The sequence below is a fragment of the Eptesicus fuscus genome, chromosome 7 (genome assembly GCF_027574615.1).
Source record: "Eptesicus fuscus isolate TK198812 chromosome 7, DD_ASM_mEF_20220401, whole genome shotgun sequence".
NCBI lineage: Eukaryota > Metazoa > Chordata > Mammalia > Chiroptera > Vespertilionidae > Eptesicus > Eptesicus fuscus.
This window is the reverse complement of record NC_072479.1, coordinates 37,592,282-37,617,538: the sequence shown is the minus strand read 5'-3', so window position 1 is coordinate 37,617,538 and position 25,257 is coordinate 37,592,282. Positions and strand designations below refer to the sequence as shown.

At 42.2% G+C, this 25,257-nt stretch overlaps 2 protein-coding genes across 7 annotated transcripts in view; both read left to right on the top strand.

Annotated features, from left to right (window-relative positions):
- LOC114229090 (GLIPR1-like protein 1) overlaps positions 1 to 2,296 on the top strand; it is a 29,799-nt gene extending 27,503 nt beyond the window's left edge. For 2 of the 3 annotated variants that reach the window (XM_054718394.1, XM_054718392.1), the window contains exons 6-7: positions 2,031 to 2,057; positions 2,146 to 2,207. Coding sequence is in view for 1 of the 3 variants with exons in the window: in XM_054718393.1 (XP_054574368.1) it covers positions 2,031 to 2,057; positions 2,146 to 2,237 (119 nt within the window). In the remaining 2 variants the exon portion in view is untranslated. Of the gene's footprint in view, positions 1 to 2,030; positions 2,058 to 2,145 lie in introns of all 3 variants that reach the window. The other variant, XM_054718393.1, reaches the window with a different exon arrangement.
- Positions 2,297 to 14,741: 12,445 nt separating this feature from the next.
- The window catches only part of LOC129149614 (GLIPR1-like protein 1), a 28,012-nt gene continuing 17,496 nt past the window's right edge, over positions 14,742 to 25,257 (top strand). For 2 of the 4 annotated variants that reach the window (XR_008556486.1, XR_008556485.1), the window contains exons 1-3: positions 14,742 to 15,018; positions 19,301 to 19,540; positions 24,789 to 24,889. Coding sequence is in view for 2 of the 4 variants with exons in the window: in XM_054718390.1 (XP_054574365.1) it covers positions 14,764 to 15,018; positions 19,301 to 19,540; positions 24,789 to 24,889 (596 nt within the window). In the remaining 2 variants the exon portion in view is untranslated. Of the gene's footprint in view, positions 15,019 to 16,267; positions 16,349 to 19,300; positions 19,541 to 24,788; positions 24,890 to 25,257 lie in introns of those variants that run through there. The other 2 variants (XM_054718390.1, XM_054718391.1) reach the window with 2 other exon arrangements.

Below are 25,257 nucleotides of genomic sequence, written 5' to 3'. Positions count from 1 at the left end.
GCGCACAGTCTTTTTATAGGTAAGCTGATTGCTGTTGGTATCACTGGGAGGAATTGACCTTCAGGCCAATTGGCTGTGAAGGCCGGCTGTGTCTACAGTGGGAGAACTGCTGTGCTGGAGACACCCTTATCGGGCAGAACTTGCTTCAGTGGGGCTTTGGTGCTCACTGAGTCTGCCCCATGAGTGTGTCCCTTATGGATGTGAAGAGTTGTAATCTGGTCTGGTCTCACACTGACCACTGGGTACACTGGCTCTTGGATCTCCAAGGAGGTGCAAAGTCAGCCACTGCCTGAGGCTACCCAGCAGGAGCTAAAGAGAGATCTGCAGATTCCTCCTTTTTAATCAGGTTTTAAAGTTCCCAGATGAGGCCCAGCTGTGAAGCAATGCAGGCTGCTGCAGGGCCTTAGGCCTTCTTTTGGAAACTTTGGAGCTCTCTGACCCAGCTGCAGTTTGTTAGGTTTTAGGTTGCAAAATGACAAGCCATTCATATGCAAATGCTGCTGCTCAGAGCTTGGGTGGGGTTGTAAATTGGGTTGGGCTGGGTCTCAGGGAATCACCAAGGCAGAGCAAAGAGCAATGGCTGCCTGTCAGCCCTGCCCTGGAGAGGTCCCCCAGTCTCTGTGTACCTGTGCCCCATTCAGGAACAATGATCACTGCAAGCACCTCTGAGAGAAAGCTGCCCTTGTGTTCTGGCCCAATGCCAGACAGTCCAGATTCTCCCCATATGAGTCTGGGTCCCCAGAGTCTCACCTGGAACTGGAGTTCTGAGCAATCGGTAGCTTGTATCTGCCTCCTGAAAGAATAAAACAACAGCGCACCCAGTTGCCAGCTCGTTTCGCATGCGGCTCTGCACCTCCGCAACTCCGCACCTCCACACCTCCTGCCAGTCTCAGTGTGCTTTTTTCTTTCCTTCTAGTTATAGAACTTCCACTCAGGCAGCCTTCCCGTGTTTCTGGATGATATTTGTTTTGTCTCTTATTTGTAGTTTTGATGTGGTTGTGAGAGGCAGCAAGTACAGGTGTTTACCTATGCTGCCATCTTGATTGTTCTCCGAGTTTTTAATTTTTTAAATCTTTCATCCCATCCTGTTTCCTCCCTCATTTTTGTTTATTTATTGTTTCTTGTATTCTTGTTTTCTTATTATTTTTATTGCTTTTTAAATAAAACCTTGATTGTTGCTTGGGACTCTCTGTGCCTCCTGAACTTATGTGAGGTGACTTTACTGAGGAGGTGATAAAGAGCATTTAAGTGTCATACAAAGTTATTTGAGTGCAAAATAAAGTAAGCTCTCAATTAATTTCAGCTATTAGTTTAAGTTCCTCATTTTCTACCTTTTGAGGCATTTTTTTTATAATACTAATCACTCTCTGTAATTATCATTTTCACTCATTTTTATTAACTTAGTCCATTTTTAAATTGATGATAGATTTTCTTTCCTTATTTTTCTGTAAGGAGAGGAACTTTATTTTGTTCTGATAACCATTATGTCTAAAGGCTGGAACCATGCTCAATATACAGCAGGCAATTAAAAAAAAAAATGAAGGAAGAAAGGAAGGAATAAAAAAATAAATAAGTGTATTCCTAACAAACTGCAGATTGCTGAGAGAACAGTAAATGGGGGAGAATAATTTCAAGGAGGAAAGACATTGAGCAAAATTCGGAGCAAGGGCCAGTGCAGAAATGAGTGACATATTTCATGGAAGGCTATGGGTACCCAAAACACTACATGAAGGACTACCTTTTTCAGAGATTTTTAAACGGGTATGACAGAGTATCAAATATAAAATAATATAGATTTGTCTATGATTGGCTTTTATGCCTTCAATGCAAAAGGCATTTTAGTAGTATTTGTGGAAATGACATTGTTGGCAGAGAGCATCACATGGATTTTTAAGTACAACAGGATTTGGGGAGGAAGCTTTCATTTTTTTTAACTAAAAAGCCAAATTTTGTTTAAGTTGATTAACTTATTCTAAAAGCCAAAAAAGCAAATGAATACTTTTAATTTTATATTACTTTTTTTATTATAGGAAATGAAATACGTGAAAGACTTATGGGTATGTATAAAACTATCTGAGTATTGATTTAATTACTTTGGTCCCTTGAAACTAAATTGAGCTCTTAACTGTTGTTTTTTATTGACAGAATATCCAAATTGGAATCCAAAGGGGCAAGCACCACAGTCGACAGCATGTAATCTCTTGTGCCTACTTTGTGTTCTCCTGAGAATGTGTTAATCTTTATGTATTATGGGAAACACACTCACCAGTCCAAAATTAAATAAAAAAGAAATTAGAGACACTAAGTACAGCAAAAGTGAGGTGTTTAATGTCGGTCTGACAAGATCAGGTGTCTGGTGGGCAGGCACACCCAAAGGGCTTACCACCAGCATTTTATTCCCTGGTGCTCAGGTCCCTCCTTGGTTCCTCATTGGCTGAGTTCTATGGGGTATACAATCTGCCCAGACCTCACCTAAGTCTCATTATTTCCTTATAGGCTATTCCTTCCTTTCCAGTTTAAGTTCCTCTTTCAGTTGGCCCCTCCCCAACACCCTGATTGCCTGGGGACCCTCCAGATGCATGAACTTTGTCATGTCCACAGGCCCTTATGCTAGCAAAGTACCAGTCATTTTCCATTCAGGGGTAAATGCTTTGCCTTGAAAATGGACCACCACTGACTTTATTCCTAACATTTATGTAAAAGAGAAAGTCTCACACATGACAATAAAAAAAAGTGCAAAATGTAAGTTTCATCATATTAGTTGTTAAAACTTCAACACTCTTGTGTGTTATATAATTTAATTTCTATTTTTAATTCAAAAGATGATTAGTATAGCTGCATAGAGGAAAAGCAATAGTAAAAAAAAAAAAGTATCTCAGATTATTTTTTAAATTCTCATCCAAGGATGTGTTTACTGATTTTAGACAGAAAGAAAGAAAGAGAGAAAAACAACGATGTGAGAAACATTGATTAGTTGCCTCTCACATGAGCCCCTATCAGGAATCAAACCTGCAACCTAGGTATGTGCCCTGACATGACAGTACCATGACGTGATGGTGTGACTTAGTTGGTTGAGCATTGTCTCATGGACCAAGAGGTCACAGGTTTGATTCCTGATCAGGGCACATACCAGTTGTGGTCTCCATCTCCTGGAGGGGCATGCAGGAGGCAGAAAGTCGATATTTCTCTCTCACAGTGATATTTCTCTCTCTCTCTCTCTCTCTCCTCTCTCTCCACTAATAGCAAACAGAAAGGATGGTAAACTGGTCTACACTGAAATTAAGAACTCTGATCAAGAAAATGTAAAAGCAATCGCAGAGTAGGAAAATATTTGTTCAGCAAATAAAACTGAAAAGGGATTTGTAACTAGAATGTACAAATAAGTTCCACAGCCAATATGAAAAAGATAACCCAATAGATTTGAAGGCAAGTTTCATATACAAATGAATATAGATTATATATATATATATATGTGTGTGCTATAGTTCATTATTATCCAGTGAAATGTAAATGAAAATTACTAAACCATTCCCATAATAACTAAAATAAAAAATATAGACGATACCAAGCAGGAGAAAATATATGGTGCAACTAGCACCCTCTTACTGCTACTGGTGACAGTGTTAATTGCAACCACTTTAGAAATCTATTTGGTGATATATTTTTAAATGTTTTTATTTTATTGATTTCAGAGAGAGAAAGGGACAGGGAGAGATAGAAACATCAATGATGACATTGAATTCTCCATTGGCTGCCTCCTGCATGCCTCCTATTGGGGATCAAGCTGGCACCCGAGGCATGTGCCCTGACCAGGAATGAAACAGTGACATCCTGGTTCCTTGGTCAACACTCAATCACTGAGCCACCCCAGCCAGGCTGTCAATATTTTTTAAAGTTGAACACATGCATACTAAATGGTCCAGTGATTCCACTTCTGAGCAGAAATGAGTACATACTTTCACAAAAAGGCATGCAGAAGTTCATGGCAACACTCTTCATAAAGAGTCAAATTTCCATAAGCATGTGTATATAAGAAAATTGTGGTACATTTATACAATGAAGTACTGTACAGCAATGAAAATGAAGGACACCTATTAATAACAACATGGATAAAATGTACAAACATAATGTTGAGAAAAATAAGCCAGATACAGAGTCTACATTTTGTGATTTCATTGAAGTGCATAACCTCTGATAGTAGGACAGAGAAGTCGACCTGCTGTGGCAGAGGGTGTGGACAGCAACTGGGAGACGGCACCAAGGGTGGGGAGTTGGGGAACAGGTACTGTTCTGTTTCTTCATCTAGAAACTTGTTCAGGCTGTGAAAATCCATTTGCCGTACACCCAAAATGTGTATACTTTGTGAGAGTGGATTTTATTTTAATAAAGCTTTAAGAGAGAGAGATTTAGATATGTGATAGCTGAATGATGGTCCCCTAAAGATGTCCAGGTCCTAATGAATCCTCAGAACATGTAAATATGTTAATTTACATAAGATGGCAGATTAAAGATCTGGAGATTATCCACGTGGCTCAGTGCCCGGGATTATCCACGTGGCTCAGTGCCATCACATGGGTCTTTATAGGAGGGAAGCAGAGGAACATGTGAGACAGAAGAGTGTCAGAGTGAGATAACACGAGAAGGCTTGCCCAGCCATTGCTGGCTTTGAACAGGGGAGAAGGGCCATGAGCCACGAGCCAAGCAGTGAAGCTGAAAAAGACAAGAAAACAGGCTCTTCCCTGACCCTCCAGAAGGAATGCACCTGTCAAGGCACCTCCCACGGGTCTGACCTCTAGAACTGAAATAGGATAGATTTGTGTTGCTTTACAATACTGTTTGTGGTCATTTGTTACAGCAGCAGTAGAAAATTACTGCATGATATATTCAAATGTTTGAAGCCATGAAAATTAAAGCTTCCAGGAAATAGGAATAAGACAAAGAGATAAATATTATAAGTTGGAAAACATAAAAGAATTGCTTTGGAACTGGTAGATTTTCTATGTCTTTTAAAGTTGAGGTTAGATGTCAATAGTCAGTTAAGTTGTTGAGAAATTTAAGTGAAATACACCAGAGGCCTGGTGAAAGCCCATTCCAGTCTAAAGCTGTTATAAGCTAAAAAGTAAAATGCAAAATAATAACTTAACCAACACTAACTTTGAATATAATACATACCAATGAGATTCAGCCAATATATATTGCATAAAAACTGATGTCTCAGTTACTATATTGTCTACACTAATAAAAGAGAAACATGCAAATTGACCGTCCCTCTGCTATGCCCACCAGCCAAACAAGAGTGAATATGCAAATTAACCCAACAAAGATGGCGGTGGCCACGGAGCTGGATTGAGCAGGAGGCTTGGGTTGCCCCTGGCAACATAGGAAGCCAAGCTTCCTGCCCACCCTGGCTGCTGGTGAAGGAATGGCTGGGAGCCTGGTTCGCCATGGGTGGCCAAGCCTTCCAATCTGCCCTGGCCTCCACTCAAGGAGGGGCAGGAAAAACAAAAAAGAGGTGCTGGGAGCCTAGATCGCCATGGGGGCATGGCCAGCCTGAAAATGGCTCTCAGCCACTTACCCAGGCTCGCCACAGCCCCGTGGAGTAAGAGTTCCCAGCTCAGGGGCCTGGCCAGCCTGCAAACAGCCATCAACCTCTCACCCAGGCTGGCCAGGCACCCCAGTGGCAACCCCCACCCTGAATGGGATGTGACCAGCTTGAAAACAACCCTCAGCCCCTCACCCAGGCTGACCACGTCCCCCCAGTGGGGACCCTCACCCTGCTTTGCAGGCCTGCAAACCACCACAGGCCCCTCACCCAGGCTGCCTCATGCCCCAAGGGAACCCCCACTCTGATCTGGGTCACCCTTCAGGGCAAACCAGCCGGCCCGCACGCATGCACCAGGCCTCTATCTATACTAATAAAAGGGTAATATGCTAATTAGAGGAAGACCTTCCAGGAGACCTTCTAGACGTTCTTCTGGACAAAGCCATGGTGGCAGGGCTGAGGTAGAGACGGTTAGAGGTCAAGAGGGGAGGGCAGTTGTGGGTGATCAGGCTGGTGGGAAGCTGTTAGGGGTGATCAGGACAGCAAGGAGGGGGCAGTTTGGAGTGAGCACGCCAGCAGGGGGGCAGTTGGGGGTGATCAGGCCAGTAGGGGGGGCAGTTGGGGGCAAGCACACTGCTATGGGGGCAGTTGGGTGTGATCAGGCTGGCAGTGGGGTATGTGGGGGCAAATAGGTTATCGGCAGGGGCAGTTTAGGGTGAGCAGGCTGGCAGGCAGAGTGGGTAGGGGCAATCAGGCAGGCAGGCAGGTGAGCGGTTAGGAGCCAGCAGTCCTGGATTGTGAGAGGGATGTCCAACTGCCAGTTTAGGCCTGATGCCTGTAAACTGGCAGTAGGACATTCTTCGAGTGGTCCCAGATGGGAGAGGGTGCAGGCCTGGCTAAGGGACACCCCCCCCCCATGAACAAATTTCATGAACCGGGCCATTAGTCCTAATATATAAAAACCCTGGGTCATAACGACTAGTAACGACCAAGTCTCGACCAAACAGAAGTCAGTCTGGCAACTCAGCACTGATTGCTTCAGCTGCAGGTGCAGTGCCCCAGCACCAACTGATGAGGGAGCTGTGATTCAGGGCCAGAGAGAGGCCTGAAGCGAGAAGCAGGGACTGATCCATTGCCTCTGTGGCAGCTTTTGATCAGCACTTGCTTTTCTCTTTCTCTCCCAGTCTGGCCAGGAGCCACACCTTCATTTCTTTCCAGGCCTCCACCAGGGCTGCTAATCAGCCCCGCCTTTCAGATCAGTATCCGGTGATAGGTCCAGAGACATTGACTGGAATAGAAACTGACCAATCAGAACCAAATATGTGAGCTATGAAGAATCAATGGCTGCTTAGAAGGAGGAGCTTCTGACGCTGACTGGCATAGACACTGACCAATCAGAACCAAATGTGGGTGCTATGGGGAGCCAATGGCTGCCTAGGAGGTGGAGCTTTTGATGCTGACTGGCATAGAAACTGACCAATCAGAACCAAATTGGCCAGCAGAGGAGGGCACTTGTGGGCAACCAGGCCGGGAGGGGAGGGCAGTTGGGGGTGAGATCAGGATGGCAGAGGAGGGCAGTTGGGGGCAAACAGGCTGGCAGTGGAGGGCAGTTAGGGATGATCAGGCTGCCAGACAGAGGCAGTTAGGGGCAATCAGGCAGGCAGGCAGGTAAGCAGTTAGGAGCCAGTGGTCCCAGATTGCGAAAGGGCTGTCCAACTGCCAGGTTAGGCCTGGCAGTCAGACATCCCCCAAAGGGTCCCCAATTGGAGAGGGTGCAGGCTGGGCTGAGGGAACCCCCCCCCTCCATGCACCAATTTTGTGCACTGGGATTCTAGTATAATATATATGACTAGAGGCCTGGTGCACAAAATTCATGCACGGGGGGGCAGGTGTCCCTCAGCCCAGCCTGCCCCCTCTCCAATCTGGAACCCCTAGAGGGATGTCCAACTGCAGGTTTAGGCCTGATCGGGCCTAAATGGGCAGTCAGTCCTCTCACAATCCAGGTCTGCTGGCTCCCAACCACTTGCCTGCCTGCCTGCCTGATTGTCCCTAAGCGCTTCTGCCTGCCAACCTGATCGACACCTAACTGCTCCCCTGCCAGCCCAATTGCCCTTAACTGCCCTCCCCCGCTGGCCTGGTAACCCTTAACTGCCCTCCCCTGCCAGCCTGGTCTCCCCTAATTGTCTACCTTTGCAGGCCTGGTTGACCCCAACTGCCCTCCTTTGCTGACCCAGTCACCCCTAACTGCCCTCCCCTGCAGGCCTGGTCACCCCCAACTTCCCTCCCCTGCTGGCCCAGTCACCCCTTACTGCCCTCTCCTGCAAGCCTGATCGCCCCCAACTGCCGTCCCTTTCAGGCCTGGTCCCTCCCAACTGCCCTCCTTTCCAGCCATCTTGTGTCCACATGGGGGTGGCTAACTAGTGTGTTTTAGTGATGGTCAATTTGCATATTACCTCTTTATTATATAGGATTATAGATTAAATGTGGATATAATAGGAACAGGCTTAGGAATCAGGAAACCTCCATTTTATTCTTTGCTCTACACATAATGTCTTCGGATGTCAACTTCTCACCATTAAAATAAAAGGTCTGATTTGAGATGTTTCTAAGGTTTCATTCCACTCTAGGATGCCTGACTGACTTTCCTGAACTGAACAAGCAAGAGTCAGATAATCAAACTAGAACTAAGAGCTTCTGAAGCCTAATCTCTTCCCACAAAATCAAGGTGTTTTCTATTCTGCAGTGCCTTTTCACAACTGGCTCCCCTCTAAATATCTGCATTACATTTCCAGTTGGAGAAAATTTTGGAGTAAAAAGACAAATTTTTTTTGAAGAATAAAAGCAGTGAAGTACATGGGTAAAAGGCAATCATGCCTTCTGTTTCTTCCCTACACTCCATAAAACTCTTTTACCCATTATCCCCACTCAGAAAGAAGAGCAAAAATAAACTGAAAAAAAGTAATAATGAAATTAAAGCTAATCTTCAACTTTTAAAAATTTATCAAAAACCTTAAAAATGCTAATGCCCAACTATCATTGCCCATTGAACAGATATTCAAGAAAACAAAATATCCTTGTCTATTCCTGGAACATAGGCTTCCTATATCTAAACTGTATAGTATCTACACTAATTAAAGGGAAACATGCAAATTAACCATCACTCCACTATGCCAAGTCACGCACACCAGCCAATCAGGAGCAAATATGCAAATTAACTAAACCAAGATAGCAACCGGCCAGGGAGCTGGAGAAAGCAGGAGGCTTGGGTTGCCCCTGGTGATGGAGGAACCCAAGTTTCCTGGCTGGCCCTGGCCTCCACTCAAGGTTACAACGTTTCAATTATAGAAGATAAATAAATCCGAGATACTTGTTTCCAGCCGGCCCTGACCTCCTCTCAAGGAGGTGCTAAAAAAAAAAAAAAAAAAGAAAGGAGGGCCTGGGACCTTGAGTAGCCAGGGGGTGATCAGGCCAGGATGTGACGGCTGGGGCCCTTGTGGCAAAGCAGACCAACAGGGCGGCCAGTTGGGGGTGAGCAGGCCGTCAGTGGAGGTCAGTTGGAGGTGATCAGGACAACAGGGGGGGCAGTTTGGAGTGAGCAGGCCAGCAGGGGGGCAGCTGGGGGTGAGCAGGCCAGTTGGGAGGGAAGATGGGGGCGAGCAGGCCAGCAGGCGGGGGGGCAGTTGGGGGTGATCAGGCCGGCAGGGGGGCATTTGGGGGCGAGCAGGCTGGTGGTGGGAAGCAGTTGGGGGCAAGCTGGCCGTCAGGCAAGAGGTTAGGGGCAATCAAGCAGGCAGGCAGGTGAGCGACTGGAGCCAGCAGTCCCGGATTGTGAGAGAGATGTCCCACTGCCAGTTTAGGCCCGATCCCTGTAAACTGGCAGTAGGACATCCTTTAAGGAGTCCCAGATTGGAGAGGGTGCAGGCCAGGCTGAGGGACACCCCCCGCCCCATGCACAAATTTTGTGCACTGGGCCAGTAGTTTCTGAATATAATTCTCTAAGCTATTAGGAACATGGTCTAATTAAAAGAAATATCTCTAATCTAGATATTGGGTTAAAACATCTATTAAAAAAAGGAAAAATCTTGGATTATGTGTTGCTTATATAAATTATACAGTTTTGCAATTCTTCAATAAAATTCAAAAGTTCTGTTGTTATTATAGCCAATTAATTTCTCTATACACAAAATGAAACTAAATTGACTATATGTCAACCGATATTATTTTCAGTATAAAAATAATTTGCATTTGAAGCTCAATAAATATTCATTGAACACCTATTATCTGCAAATATATCCAATGTCATGAAGAGTAAAAACATACGAGCTTACTTATTATTATCTTTTAAATTGAGTCTAAAAAAGTTATTGAGTCACTAGTATGTATATAACAAATAAGATATAGTTTCTTAAAAAGCTGATATTTGTATACACATTATTAGAAAGTTAGAGTGTTCATTTCTTCAGGAACTCATTCAAAAATTGTTATTGAAGGCTTAAGTGTTCAGTACCTGATCTAGGAGCTATAGATATAGCAGTGAAGCAAAGAAAGCCAGTCTTTTAGTGAAGGTTACAATCTAACAGAGGTGACAAATGTTAAAGAGATAATTAATATGATGTTCAGGTAGCAACAGTTAATGGGTAGACATTGACCGGTAGAAAATGAGGTGAGATCAGGTTTGGCATTACTGAGGGGAATTCTAAAGACAAATAGAACAGCGAGGGCAAAAGGCCTGAGGAGAGAGCATCCTTGTCAAGCTGATGGATGTGGCTGAAGCAGCATGAGTCGGGGAAGAATGTAGGTTGGGCACCAGAGATGAGCCATGGTAAGGTTATGTAGTGCCTTGCAGGTCTTACCTGGACTTCAGATTTATAAGTATGATAGAAAGTCATTAGAGGCTTGTAAAAGAGGGGGGCTTATGTTTTAAAGGGAATAAACTGGTTGTGCTATGGAATATAAATTGTAATGAACCAAGAATGGACACACAAAAAAAGCTGAGTAGAATGATACTGCTACCTTTGTTCCAGCAAGAGATGATGATGGCCTTGGCCTTCCCAAGAATGGGAAGCAGTATCTGGATACAGGATATAGTGTAAAGGTAGAGCTAACACAACTTGTAAAATTGATTGAGTATAGTGTCCGAGGGGAAAAGAAAAATAAATAAAATAGGCACATGAAATGTTTGGAAAAGTAAGATGACATGATGGTTAATGCTATGTGTCAACTTGGCTAGATAATGGTGAGCAGTTGTTTAAATACCAGTCTAGATGTTTCCTGAGGAAAAATTTTAAATGTGATTAATGTTTAAATCAATAGACTTTGGTTCAGCAGATTACTCTTCATAGTGTGGATGGACCTCATCCAATTAGTTAAAAGACCTGAAGAGCAAAGTCTGAAGTTGCTTGAAGAAGACAGGATCCTGCCTCCAAAGTGCAATGGAGAAACTGCCTCAGCTTCTAGCTACAGACTTGTCTGAAACATCAGCTCATACACGACTTTCAGCCTGACAGCTTGCCCTATAGATTTTCAGTTTGCCAGCCCCCACAATTGCGTGAACCAATTTTTTAAAAATCACTTCCCTCAAGGGAGGTCCCAGCACAGGAACAATGTGAGCACCTCCGTCTAAAAGAAAGCCACCCCCCAAGTTCCTGCTCTGATGCCGGACAGTCCAGTTACTCCCCATATGTGTCTTGGTCCATGAGAGCCCCACCTGGGAGGAAATGGGACCTTGTAAATTCAGTTCATGGTGCCGGCCTTTTAAGAGGAGTAGCTGGGTCTCCAGCAGCCTGTGTCACTGAGCCCCAATCCCCACTGGTTTTTACAACCTGTAGTTCTTACTGCCTGGAGGGGCTCCTTTTCCAAGCTCTGAAAGCCTGGACTAAGGGTTTGGTGTGGGACTGGGACCCCCCCCCCCCCTGCTCCTCTGTGTGGCCTCCCAGAGGTGACCTCTTTTCCATTTAAAATATCGGCACACCTGGGTGCCGGCCCAGCCCGTTCTGCCCCTCCTACCAGTCTCAGTGTGCTTTCTTCTTTACCTCTCTAGGTGTAGGAATTCCATTCAGCCAGCTTTCTGGTGGTTCTGGATGATGGTTGCTCTTCATTTTAGTTGTAATTTTGATGTAGTTGTAGGAGGCAGCAAGTACGGGTGTTTACCTTTGATACCATCTTGGTTCTCCCTCGAGAAAATGCCATTTTAAATGGTGAGGACTGGTAAAGGAAGGTCTGAAAATATAAAGACAAAGCCATCAAAATTTGCTAAAGAACCAAAGTCTCCAAAGTTTGAGGCCTGAGCAATAGATAAACACACACACACACACACACACCAAACAAACAAAGAAACAAACAAACAAACGAGAGAGAGAGAACTGCCATTAACTGAGAGAGGGAAGATTCTGGAAAGGTCAGACTTGGGATGTAGGGTATCAGAAGCTCAGTTTAGACTGTGTATGTAATGTTAAAGTAACACATTTACAATCTCCATTAGCAGATAATTGAACAGAAATATGTATTGCTGAGTAGAATTTTCATTTTCACCCATTTTATAATAAATTTCTGCATTTTCTTACCAAGTAATGACTAGTTGCATCAAAGTTTTTGGTGGCAAGCTTAATGGATTAGAATATCAGTAGATGTAAATATGTGCTAACTTATGTTAATTAGCCTTGTAGTAAACAACCTCAAATCATCAAATTAATTATTTGAGCCTTGGCCTATGTGGTCCATTTGGCTGAGTGTTGTCACTACAGCAAGAGACTCCATCCCCAGCAGCAGGATCAATTGCCAGTAGGGGGCATGCAGGATGTTTTTTCTCTCCCTCTCCTTTCCTCTCTATCTAAAAAAATATATATTTTAATACAACATATATTTAAAAATATATATTTATTTGAAGCTCAGCAATAATAAAAATGTCATTAAATATCTCAGAAAAAGTGCTGATTTATTATTGAATAAAAATATAACTGATGTAATGGGTATTAAACATTAATCCAAATGAAATTCACTTATATTGCAACTAGAGGCCCGGTGCATAAAATTCATGCACGGGTAGGGTCTCTAGGTCTGGCTGGCGATCAGGGCCAATCTGTGGGGTGACTGGCAGAGCGATTGGGGCCCCCGCTAGCAGCCGCCTTGGCCTGGTACCACCCACTTGCTGGCCCTGCCCCCCGCCACTGCCACCAAAGCCGTCTGTGGGGTGACCAGCAGGGAGATCGGAGGCCCCTGCTTGCACCCACCTTGGCCTGGTGCCACCTGCTCACCTGATCCACCATTCCACTGCAGTCCCACACTCGTCAGGGCCCACTGGGATCAGCAGTGCTGCCACTGCTGCCGTTGCAGTGCTGTGTCGCCGAAAACTGCCATGTTCCTCGCCACCCTCTGGTGGTCAGCACACATCTAAATCCCAGTCTATCAAACTCCCACCCATGGGGACAATTTGCATGTTAGCCTTTTATTATATAGGACTAGAGGCCCAGTGCACAAAATTCGTGCACAGGGGGAGGAGTGTCTCTCAGCCCAACCTGCACCCTCTCCAATCTGGGACCCCTTGGGGGATGTCTGACTGCCTGTTTAGGCCCTATCCAATGGATCAGGCCTAAACAGGCAGTCGGACATTCCTTTCACAATCTAGGACTGCTGGTTCCAACTACTCGCCTGCCTGCCTTCCTGATTGCCCCTAACTGCGCTGCCTGCCAGCCTGATCACCCCCTAACCATTCCCCTGCCAGCCTGATCGACGCCTAAATGCCCTCCCCTGACACCCCGGTCACCCACAAATGCCCTCCCTTGCATATTCCCTCTTTATTAGATAGGGTTTTTTCTTTAACATATTGGAAAATCCTAACTGGTTTGGCTCAGTGGATGGAGCATTAGCCTGCAGAATCAAGGGTCCCAGGTTCGATTCTGGTCAAGGGCATGTACCTTGGTTGAGGGCACATACCCAGTGGGGAGTGTGCAGGAGGCAGCTGATCGATGTTTCTCTCTCATAGATGTTTCTAGCTCTCTATCCCTTTCCCTTCCTCTCTGTAAAAAATCAATAAAATATGTATTCTAAAAAAAGAAACATTTAAGATTCCTTCATATCTGCCTGGCTGCTGTGACTCAATGGTTGAGACCCCAGGCTGCCACCGCTGGAAGGGGTTTGGGCCCTGGCCAGGCTGAGACCCCAGCCCAGAATGCCATCTCAGCCCAGCCAGGCTGAGACCCCTGCCCAGGCTGCCATCTCAGCCTGGCTGGGGATAGCCCAGTGGGGGTACCCAGGTCGGGGTGCGCAGCTCCAGCCCAGGCTGCCTTCGCTGGCCTGAAGATCGTGCATTTGGGTTGCACTGCCCTGCTGGCCTGAGACCCCCCACCCCCGGGCCTGAGAACCCTGGCCCCCGAGCCCTAGGCCACTTTGCCCCGGATCGTGCACCGGGCCTCGGGGGCGGGGTGCTATCAGCCGGCCTGAGACCCCCGGCCCCCGAACCCGCAGCCACTTTGCCCTAAGAGGACTGGGCGCCGCCATCTTGTGGCCATGGGCGCCGCCATTTTTGTCGCGGAGTGATGGCTAATTTGCATATTACTCTATTGTTAGATAGATAAGATAACTAATCAAATGTACTCTGCCCTATTCTCAGCATACCAACTAAATGAGTCCTTTATCTGAAATTCCCTAGTCACCAAAAAGGCAGGTGTGTTCCAAGGCAAGTGTCAAGAAGAGATTTTGTCCAGAGTGAGTACTTGGCTACACACTCCATGTGTCTGCTTTTATCTTTCTAGGCAGTCATTCTCTTTAGATACTGAAACAAGCAAGTCATTGAATTAAGTCTTTTACAAAATAATTGAGAATCACACTAAATCTTTCAGAAAATGTAGCTTTATTCCCAATCTCTGAGGAAACCAGCAATATGATGTTGCAATTTATTTAAAACAACAAAAAAGCAATACACAGAAACTGAGTCTATGAAACTAACATGTGGGGTTTTGCATAGGCCTGGTTCATTGTTGGCATCTAATTCATGTGGTTCATTTGCATAACACGGTGCTCCTTGAATGTTGCGATCTGAGTTACACTCCAGACACCCTTCACAGTGATTCCAGATTAGGTGCACAGGATGGTTTAATGCCTACACCAGGGGGCAACTCGAGGCTTTCCCTGTAGTCCAGGGCTTTCTGGGCAGCTTCACCTGCTGCCTGTTGCCTGTCCATTTTGGCCCCGCCCATGGGGCCCAGCTTGCTGTGCAACCCTCTATGAGCTCAAGCCAGCAGAGCACTGACTGGCTTGGCCATTACCAGTCCACACAGCCAGGGCATCCTCTGCATTTTGCCATGGTTCATGGGAATAAATTAAATTTCTTATGGACTTTAGGTTTCTATCTGGTAGCCAGTCAATCATCTCCCAGCGTACCTTCCATAGAGGACAAGAGTTTCATAGAGGACTGTGTCACAGCTCACAATGAAATGCGTCGCACAGTCCAGCCCTCTGCGGCCAATATGAAATACATGGTGAGAAAAAAATGAGCTGGGATTATACTAAGGGATGTTGGCGATTCATTTTATGGACGCATTTGTATGAATTCAGTTTGGACTTTCAGCATGCAGTTAAAAATCATACTTTGGCTGAGCTGAATCCTGCAGGGTGATTTGTGATAGAAGGGAAAGAGAAAGGAAATCTTGAAGCTGTTACTTGCTAGAGTTATGTATGTGTGTTTATTCACATACAGTTTATAGCTGTGAAGACATGAATCAGTTTATTCTTGTATTTTATTTTTTAATTATTGTATTATTTATTTGTAAACCTCCTTTTGCCCATCCCTGTATATATGGACATTCCATATAAACACATACTTATGCTATATTTTCCAAATGAAAGGATAAGTGTAGATTAATTTAAATTTCAATAGCTACCTGCAGAAGAGAAGGAAGAAAGGAATAAGGAAGAAGAAACATGAACCTCCTTTGAATTTACTTTGTTTTATATATAGTTCAACTTTGTAAACATGCAATCATTTTTGTTATTTTAATACTTTACATTAAAGATCTAGCTGGTGGTTTTCTTTCTTTCTTTCTTTCTTTCTTTCTTTCTTTCTTTCTTTCTTTCTTTCTTTCTTTCTTTCTTTCTCTTTTTCAGATCAATATCCACCTTGTATCATTTTCCTTCGGCTTAAAAGATATTAATATTTGTTATACAGTGTGTCAGTTGTAATTCATCCTATCAACTTAGTATGTTTGTGAGTTTATTTCTCCTTAAGTTATGATACATATTATCATTAGTCACAGAATTCTAAGTTGCCTTGGTAACTTCTATCTTCCTGAACATTGTTTGTGATGAGAAATCTACTGGATCATTTTCTTTGTTCCCATGGATATCAGAAGTATTTTTCCTCTGGCTCCTTTAAAGAAATCTCTTTATGCTTTGTTTTGAGAAATCTTACCTAATAATAGAGAAAGATGTAAATTGACCGTACCTCCGCTATGCCCACAGCCAATCAGAGTGAGTATGCAAATTAACCCAACAAAGCTGGTGGTTAATTTGCAAACATACCTGGGTCCAGGGAACCTCCTCGGCACCCAGGTCACTCCCAGCCGACCATCAGGCAGAGGCTTTAGGTTTAGGAAGGGGCCAAGCCTATGATCGGAGGGGCGGGGTTCCCCTTCCCAAGCCTAAAGCCTGGGGTGGAGGCTTTAGGCTTGGGAAGCGGCCGAGCCTGTGATCAGAGGCGAGGCGGGGGCGGGGGAGGAGAGAGGGCCCTTCCCAAGCCTAAACCTGGGGAGGAGGCTTATGGCTTGGGAAGGGGCTGAGCTTGAGATCGGAGGGAAGGGGAAAATATCAATGGTAAGATATCCTCAGGTGAGGATAAAAAGAAAAACAAAGAAAGAAATGTCATATCCTATGAAAGACACATCTTGAAAATGCTTAAAGAAAGTTGTCATTTTTTCATGGTGAAGGGACTGGGGTCTATGTTGATGAAAATACCTGGGCAGCTGCGGTGACTGGCAGTGGCTGCAGCAGAGGGGTGATGGGGCTGGCACCTTCCCCTTATCAGCCCAGTTGCCTCAAGCAAAGGGAGGCCAGACTGCGGTTTAGGTCCACTCCCAATGGGGTGCGGGCTTAAGTTATCTGTAGGACATCCCCTGAGGGCTCCCAGTATGTGAGAGGGGGCAGGCTGGACTGAGGGACCCTCCCCAGTGCACGAATTGTGGGACCTGCCCCAGGGCCCCTAGTTTGATTATAATGTACCATGATGTAGTAATGTTCTAATTTCCTGGGGTTCATTGAGCTTCTTAGACATACAGGTTTAAAAAAATTAGAAAAATTTTAGCCACTGTATAGTCAAATACTAAAGACTCTAATTATAAGCATATTATTTATAAAATTTGAAGTTATCTCACAGCCCACTGATGCTCTTTTCATGTAAAAGTTTTTTTGTGTGTTTTTTTTTTTCTGATTCTTGCTTTCTCTACTAATTTTAATAGATGTGTTAGTTCTGGTTTAATTTCTACTCATTGATTTTTCTCCTTATTAATTTTTTTTAATTTATTAATTTTAGAGTAAGAGGCAGAGATAGAGAAACAAATATTTATTGTTCCACTTATTCAATACATTAATTGGTTGATTCTCATATGTGCCCTGACCAGAGAGTCCTCAATCTTGGCTTACCTTGATGATGCTCTAACCAACTGAGCTACCCATCCAGGGCCTTTCTCCACATTTTTTATTGTATTACTAGGGGCCCAGTGCACGAATTTGTGCACCTTGAAAAGAACTGTGGGCCATGAGGCTGTGGTGATCACAGGGGTGAGTCTCAGCCCATCCTCCCCGCCCCTGCCCAGCCCCTCCCACGAGGCCCCTGATCCCCTCTCTGCTGGCAGCCCTGCTCTTCCTGCTGCCACTCTCTTGCACTGATAGTGCTGGTCCCACTCGCATCGGTTGACCACACAGAGCTGTTGGGGCCAGGACCAGCAGCTGGTGTGAGCATGGCCAACGCTGTCAACGGATGTGAACAGTGGCTGCTGCCCCAATCACCCCTCAGGAGCAGAGGGAGGTGGAGAAACTCTGAGGGGTGATCAAGTTTGGCAGGTGCTGCTTGCACCCCCTGCTGGCACTGATGAATCGGGGCCAGTGCCAGGTGCCAGCAGCGGGTGCAAGCATGGCCAGCGCCGGCAGCAGGTATGAGCGCCTAGTGGGACCGTGGCGCACAGGAGCAAAAAGGTTTTAGTAACCACCAGAGGCTGACCCTGATGACAGTGAACCTGAGTCCTGCCTTGGTCTGGTGCCCTGCTCACCTGCTCCACCATCCCACCGTGGCCGACTCCCACCATGTTCCATCCGTGCCCCTGGTGGTCAGCGCACGTCATAGCGACTGGTTTTTCAGTTGTTCGGTTGTTTCACCTTTCAGTCTATTTGCATATTAGGGATATATATATATATATATATATATATATATATAGAGAGAGAGAGAGAGAGAGAGAGAGAGAGAGAGAGAGGGAGGGAGATCATGATTCCTTGTATGCAGATAAGTATGTATCAGATATCTGAATCTGTCCATTTTAGCTTGTTGGGTCATGGTAATTTTTGTATTTATGTAAATATTCTTGACAGTTTTTTCTGGCATGGACTTATGTTACTTGGCATTTTGATCTTTTTGAGTCTTGTGTTTAAGATTTGTAAGGCAGAACAAAAGAAGTGACTGAGGGTAGGGATAATTATCTCCCTCTACTAAGGAGAGATCCTCCTGAGTACTCTACACAATTCCCAAGATTATGAGGTTTTTCAATCTCGCTAGCAGTAAGAAGCAATATTCTCAGTGCTGTGTAAGCATTAGGTAATATGCTCTCCTATCATTTTGAGTGATTCATTCCCTGGCGGTGCATATGTTCTTCATATGTGTGTGTTAATCAACCCTCTTTAGAGCTCTGCCTCTGTGCACGTCTGTGCTTTCTCGTATTCATTCATGGCCTGAACATTCTCCCACGGCAGTAGGTAAGGCCATTATAGGACTCACATTACTAGGTTCCCTCCTTTCAGGGATCATGGTCCTTGTTGCCTGGTTTCAGGTGTCTTGCTTTTACACATACGTATATTGTTTTTATTGTTTCAAGTCAGAAAGTTACTCCATCTTGGCCAAAAGTAGAAGTGACAACTGTTGGCTAAGACTTCAACTGGAGTTTCTCCCATCATTCACTACTGCATTATCCTGAATAACCAGGCATCCCATTTCTCATGTCAATTTCTATAAATGTCAGAAAAGATAGAGCATGATGTGTTAACAGATCAGCCCTGAAATCATGCAAACTTTTTTAAATTTTGTATTGATGTATAACATTGTATTAGTTTAAAATATAAAAGATAAGTATTTGATATATGTATATATTGCAAAATGATTACCACAATAAGTTTAGTTAAGATCCATTACCTCATAGTTACATTTTTTAATGAGAATTTTTAATATTTTTAATATCTGAACAACTTTCAAATATACAATACAGAATGGTTAACTATTCTCACAATGCTGTATTCTACAGCCCAAAACTTGTTTACCTTATAACTGGAAGTTTGTACATTTTGACCACCTACAAATATGAACGGCCACAGCCGGTCATAGACTGTTTCTGAAGCACAACTTAAAAACAAAACTGACTAATGGTGAAAATAATCAATGCCAAAGAAAAACTGTATTTTATTACAAGGAAAAACTTAAACAAAATTTCACTGATTGCCATCATTAGAATAACTTAAATGCAAACGAATATGCACAATGTAATTGAAATTATTTTTGTCTTTCAGACGTGGGATGAAGGTTTAGCAAAGACCGCAAAATCCTGGGCAAACCAGTGCAAATTCGAACACAACAACTGTCCAGCAAATCGGTGTCATCCGACTTTTGCATATGTGGGAGAAAATATTTGGTTAGGTGGATTATACCATTTTAAACCAGCAATTGCTATTCGTTCTTGGTATAATGAAAGGCAATTTTATACTTACAGCAGTCAACATTGTACCAAAGTTTGTGGCCATTATACACAGGTAAATGTTTGATATTTTATTCATTAGTTCTTATTTATGCACATTTCAATCACAAGACATGTTTTTTAGCATTTTCTTTGAGGTATTCTTGGGTATCTTGAAAACTCAATTTTATTTGGAAGATATGTTTACTGGATATAGAATTCTCTGGATCTTTTGTTTTCTGGACTTTAATGGTTACTCTATTGTCATCTCAATGCATTAATTCCAATAAGAAATCTACTATCAACCTTGTATTTATTCCCATGTATATAATATGCTTTTGTTTCTCTGATTAGCTTTATAATTTTTATTTTTGCTTCATATTTCTTATTGTTGATAGTATTACAGATATCTCCAATTCCCTCTCCCCTCCCCCCCCAAGCCTCCCAATCCCTACCCACCTCCCCCAGGTCTTCCCTACCTTATTGCCCATGTCCATGGGCTATGCATATAAGTATATAAATTCTTTGATTTATCTCTTGTTGCCCCACAACCCCACATCGAGGTATGTCAGTCAACTCCATGCCTCCCTGCTTCGGATATTATTTTGTTGATCAGTTCGTTTTGTTCATTAGATTCCACAAATAAGTGAGATCATGTGATACTTGTCTTTCTCTGTTTGGCTTATTTCACTTAGCATAATAGTTTTCAGGTCCATTCATGCTCTCCAAAAGAGTAAGAGATCCCTCTTTTAAAAAAAAAAATTATTGATTTTTTTTAAAGAGAGGAAGGGAGAGGGAGAGAGAATTAGAAACATCAATGAGAGAGAAACATCAGTCGGCTGCCTCCTGCACACCCCCTACTGGGGATGTGTCTACAACCAAGGTACATGCCCTTGACTGGAATGGAACCTGGGACCCTTCAGTCTGAAGGCCGACGCTGTATACACTTAGCCAAACCGGTTAGGGCAAAGGATCCTTCTTTTATACAGCTGCATAGTGTTCCATAGTGTATATGTCCCAGAGATGTTTTATCCATTCATCTACTGATGGGCATTTTGAATGTTTCCAAATATTAGCTAATGTAAATAACGGTACTATAAACATAGGGGTGCATCGATTCTTTCTGATTGGTGTTTTGGGGTTTTTAGGATATATTCCCAGAAATAGGATCACTAGGTCAAACAGAAGTTCCTTTTTTAATTTTTTAAGGAAAATCTATACTGTTTCCATAGTGGTTACACCAATCTGCTTACCCACCAGCAGTGAACTAGTGTTCCCTTTTCTCCACATCCTCACCAGTACGTGTTGTTTGTTGATTTTTTTATGATAGCCATTCTTACAGGTGTGAGGTATTATCTCAATGGCTTTTTTATTATTATGATTGATTAAGGTATTACAAATGTGTGGCTATCCCCTCATTGTCCCTCCATGCCCCCCCCCCCCAATCCTGCCCTCACCCTCACCTTCTGTTGTCTGTGTCCATTGGTTAGGCTTATATGCATGCATACAAGTCTCTTGGTTGATCTCCCCCCCCCATACCCCCAACCTCCCCTTCCTTCCCTCTGAGGTTTGAGCATCTGATCGATGTTTCTCTTTCTCTGGATCTGTTTTTGTTCATTAGTTTATGTTGTTCATTATAATCCACAAATGAGTGAGATCATGTGATATTTATCTTTCTCTGACTGACTTATTTCGTTTAGTATAATGCTCTCCAGCTCCATCCAAGCTGTTGCAAATAGTAGGAGTTCCTTCTTTTTTACCACAGCGTATTGTTCCATTGTGTAGATGTACCATAGTTTTCTAATCAACTCGTCTGCTGATGGGCACTTAGACTTATTCCAAATCTTAGCTATGGTAAATTGTGCTGCTATGAACATAGGGGTGCATATATCCTTTCTCATTGGTGTTTCTAGTTTCTTGGGATATATTCCTAGAAGTAGGATTGCTGAGTCAAATGGGAGTTCCATTTTTAGCTTTTTGAGGAAACTCCACACTGTTCTCCACTGTGGCTGCACCAGTCTACATTGCCACCATCAGCGCACAAGGGTTCCTTTTTCTCCGCATCCTTGCCAGCACTTGTCATTTGTTGATTTGTTGATGACAGCCATTCTGACAGGTGTGAGATGGTACCTCATTGTTGTTTTGATTTGCATTTCTCGGATGAATAGTGACTTTGAGCATGTTTTCATATGTCTCTTGGCCTTCCTTATGCCTTCTTTTGAAAAGTATTTAAGTTTGTTGCCATTTTTTGATTGGGTTGTTTATCTTCCTTTTGTTAAGTTGTATGAGTTCCCTGTAAATGTTGGAGATTAACCCTTATTGGTAATAACATTGTCAAATATGTTCTCCCATGCAGTGGGCTTTCTAGTTGTTTGGTTGATGGTTTCTTTTGCTGTGCAAAAGCTTTTGATTTTGATGTAGTCCCATTTGTTTATTTTTTCTTTAGTTTCCAATGCCCCCTAGGAGATTTAGCGGTAAATAAATTGCTGCTGCTTATGTCCGAGATTTTGTTGCCTTTGGATTCCTCTAGTATTTTTATGGTTTCCCATCTTACATTTAAGTCCTTTATACATTTTGAGTTTATTTTTGTGTATGGTGTAAGTTGGTGGTCTAGTTTCATTTTTTTGCATGTATCTATCCAATTTTCCCAACACCATTTATTGAAGAGACTGTCTTGACTCCATTGTATGTTCATGCCTCCTTTGTCAAATAGTAATTGAGCATAGTGGTTTGGGTCAATATCTGGGTTCTCTATCCTATTCCATTTGTCTATATGTCTGTTCTTGTGCCAGTACCAGGCAGTTTTGAAAACAATGGCTTTGTAATACAGCTTGAAATCTGGTATTGAGATCCCACCTACTTTGTTCTTTATTCTCAGGATCACTGCAGCTATTCGGGGTCTTTTTTTATTCTAGATGAATTTTTGGAGACTTCGTTCTAGGTCTGTGCAATATGTCATTGGTATTTTATTGGGGAGTGCAATGAATTTATAGATTGCTTTGGGTAGTATGGACATTTTAATGATGTTGATTCTTCCAATCCATGAACACAGTATGTTCTTCCATCTATTTATGTCTTCCTCTAGCTCTTTTTTCAACATCCTGTATTTTTCTGAGTAGATGTCTTTTACCTCCTTAGTTAAGTTTATTCCTAGGTATCTTAATTTTTTGTGCAATGTTAAATGGGATTGTTATTTTAATCTCTCTTTCTGTAAGTCACTGTTGGTGCATAAAAATTACCTACGATTTCTTGGCATTAATTTTGTAACTTGTTACATTGCTGAATTCATTTATTAAGTCTAATAATTTTTTGATGGAGTCTTTAGGGTTTTCTATGTACAGTATCATGTCATCTGCGAATAATGACAATTTTACTTCTTTTCCAATTTGGATGCTTTTTATTTCTTCTTCTTGTCTGATTGCATTGTCTAGCACTTCCAGTACTATGTTGAACAGGAGTGGTGAAAGCGGGCATCCCTGTCTTGTTCCTGATCACTGAACACAGAAAATAGCAGCTTTCTTGCTCCTACTCCATTTAAACTTTGTCTGACAACAGGATGCTATAAATTTAGAAATCCTTCTCAGAATAGCTGTTGTATACAATGATTATGGTTTGGCTACTGCTAGAAAAATTGAGAGAATGGGATCAATTGCCAGGTGTCCTGGTAACAAGAAGAATGCAATATTCCTAATATGGCATCAAGGCTGAGTACACAGCCTTTACACAATCCTTTGTCTCCTCTTTTACTGTCAGGGGAAAGGAACCTGTTTTCAAATACCCCTAGTCCCTTAGCATTACACAGCAGAACCGCAAGTTCACTCCACATTGGATAATGTACACAGATGTGTAAAAAGCTAGGAATAGGTACATTCTTTATATTGGCTCAACAACTGTATCTTGCTTAGCGTTCTAAAGAAAATAAGGTAAAATGTTCTTATTGTTACCATCTGAAGATATTTGTACTGAAGTTACAACCAATGTTCATATTAATGTTACCTTTAGTTCCTTTAAGAAAGTAAACATTTTAAAACTATACATGTTCAATATTTATCCTTACCATTCCAGAAATCATAAAAGCTCACAATTCAGATATATTAAGAAAATAAAATTTCATGGTGTAGTCAGTTATTCATTAACTGATTTTTAAACATGAATTTCTTTAAATATATATACATACCTGTAGTCGTATAGTTGATTAACTTTCTAAAACATTCCAAAGGAATGGGTGTTTGAAGGAACTAGCTTAATCTCATTTGATTAAGTGGTAAACTAGGTCAGGATTGATCTGTCACTCTCCAAAGACACACACATGGTTAGAACCAAAACTCATATCTTTTCTGTTCACTGTGCTTTCATTGCACTTTGCTGCCTCTCAGGCAAACAGCCATTAAAACATATTTTGAAAAACTGTTGATTACAGCTACCTACTATACCCAGGTCATGGGAAATAATGACTAATACACGAGTTTATAAAATGTATCAACACATTGTGTTAATTGAATTGTAAAATAAATGGGTTTAGAAAATTTATTAGTGTTATCAAAATCTATATCCATTTTCCTTCATTATTTTGCTTTCCAAATGGAATAAATTAGTATTTTCTTTTTTGTTTATTTAGGAAATGGAAAAAAATTCCACTCTATCATTGTCACAAAAGAATACTGATTTTATTTTTTACCTCTTTGTCTCTCTCCTTCCCCCAACTCATGGTTAGTTTTCCATACGAATCTTCTTCTTTTGAATCACTGCTATTCTTTACAACAAAACAAAAATATTCACCATCCTTATGGCAAGCATGGGTTTGTTTGTTTTTTTGCAATAAACTCGATATATTCTTAGTCTATGTCTCTATCTGTGTCTTATAAATTGACAGAGGTGAGATTAAGTTTAAGACCACAACATTTAAAATGTGATCATAAATTAAGAACTAATAGAAGGTTTTAGAGAAAAAGAAATAAAAGTCTATAATTGTTTGTATTTACACTGTGATTTTAATATTATATGTATTAATATACTCATGTAGAAAATAATTTTTTTCATAAACCATCTAGAAAAAATATTACTTTGACTACATATTATATTCTTTGATTTATGAGAATTATCAGAGAGGAAAATCTAGTTAGGTAGCCTTCAAGAAGGCAACCTTTTGGGGAATAGGACACATGTAAAAAATTGTTTTAAACTAAATATTACAAATTAAAATAGCCAATAAGAATTTAGGTCTACTCATTTTTATCACATGACTAAGATTATAGGTATTCCCATAGTGCATTGTGGCATAGAGGTTTTTTGCATATTTTAATTAAGAATTCCTTTTCTTATAGGTAGCTTGGGCTGATTCATACAAAGTTGGTTGTGCAATGACAATTTGTCCTAAACTTGGGAAAGGTGACCCTGTAATGTTCGTATGTAACTATGGACCTGCGTAAGTTATTTTGCTTTTAAAAATATTTCATATTGAAATAAACGTTATATTTATTTATATATTTAATAAATGAAGTATTTACTAAACGAAGTATCCTTGTAGAATGATAATAAAAGAAAGAGATGAAAATAGAAAGTGGTGAGAGAATATTACCTTGTGTAAAGAATTATTCCTACCGTGAGATATTTTAAGTTCAGAGTAAAAATGGTGGACATTCTTTTTTTTTTTTTACAGAGTGGAAGAGAGAGGGATAGAGAGTTAGAAACATCAATGAGAGAGAAACATTGATCAGCTGCCTCTTGCACACCCCCTACTGGGGATGTGCCCACAACCGAGGTACATGCCCTTGACCGAAATCGAACCTGGGA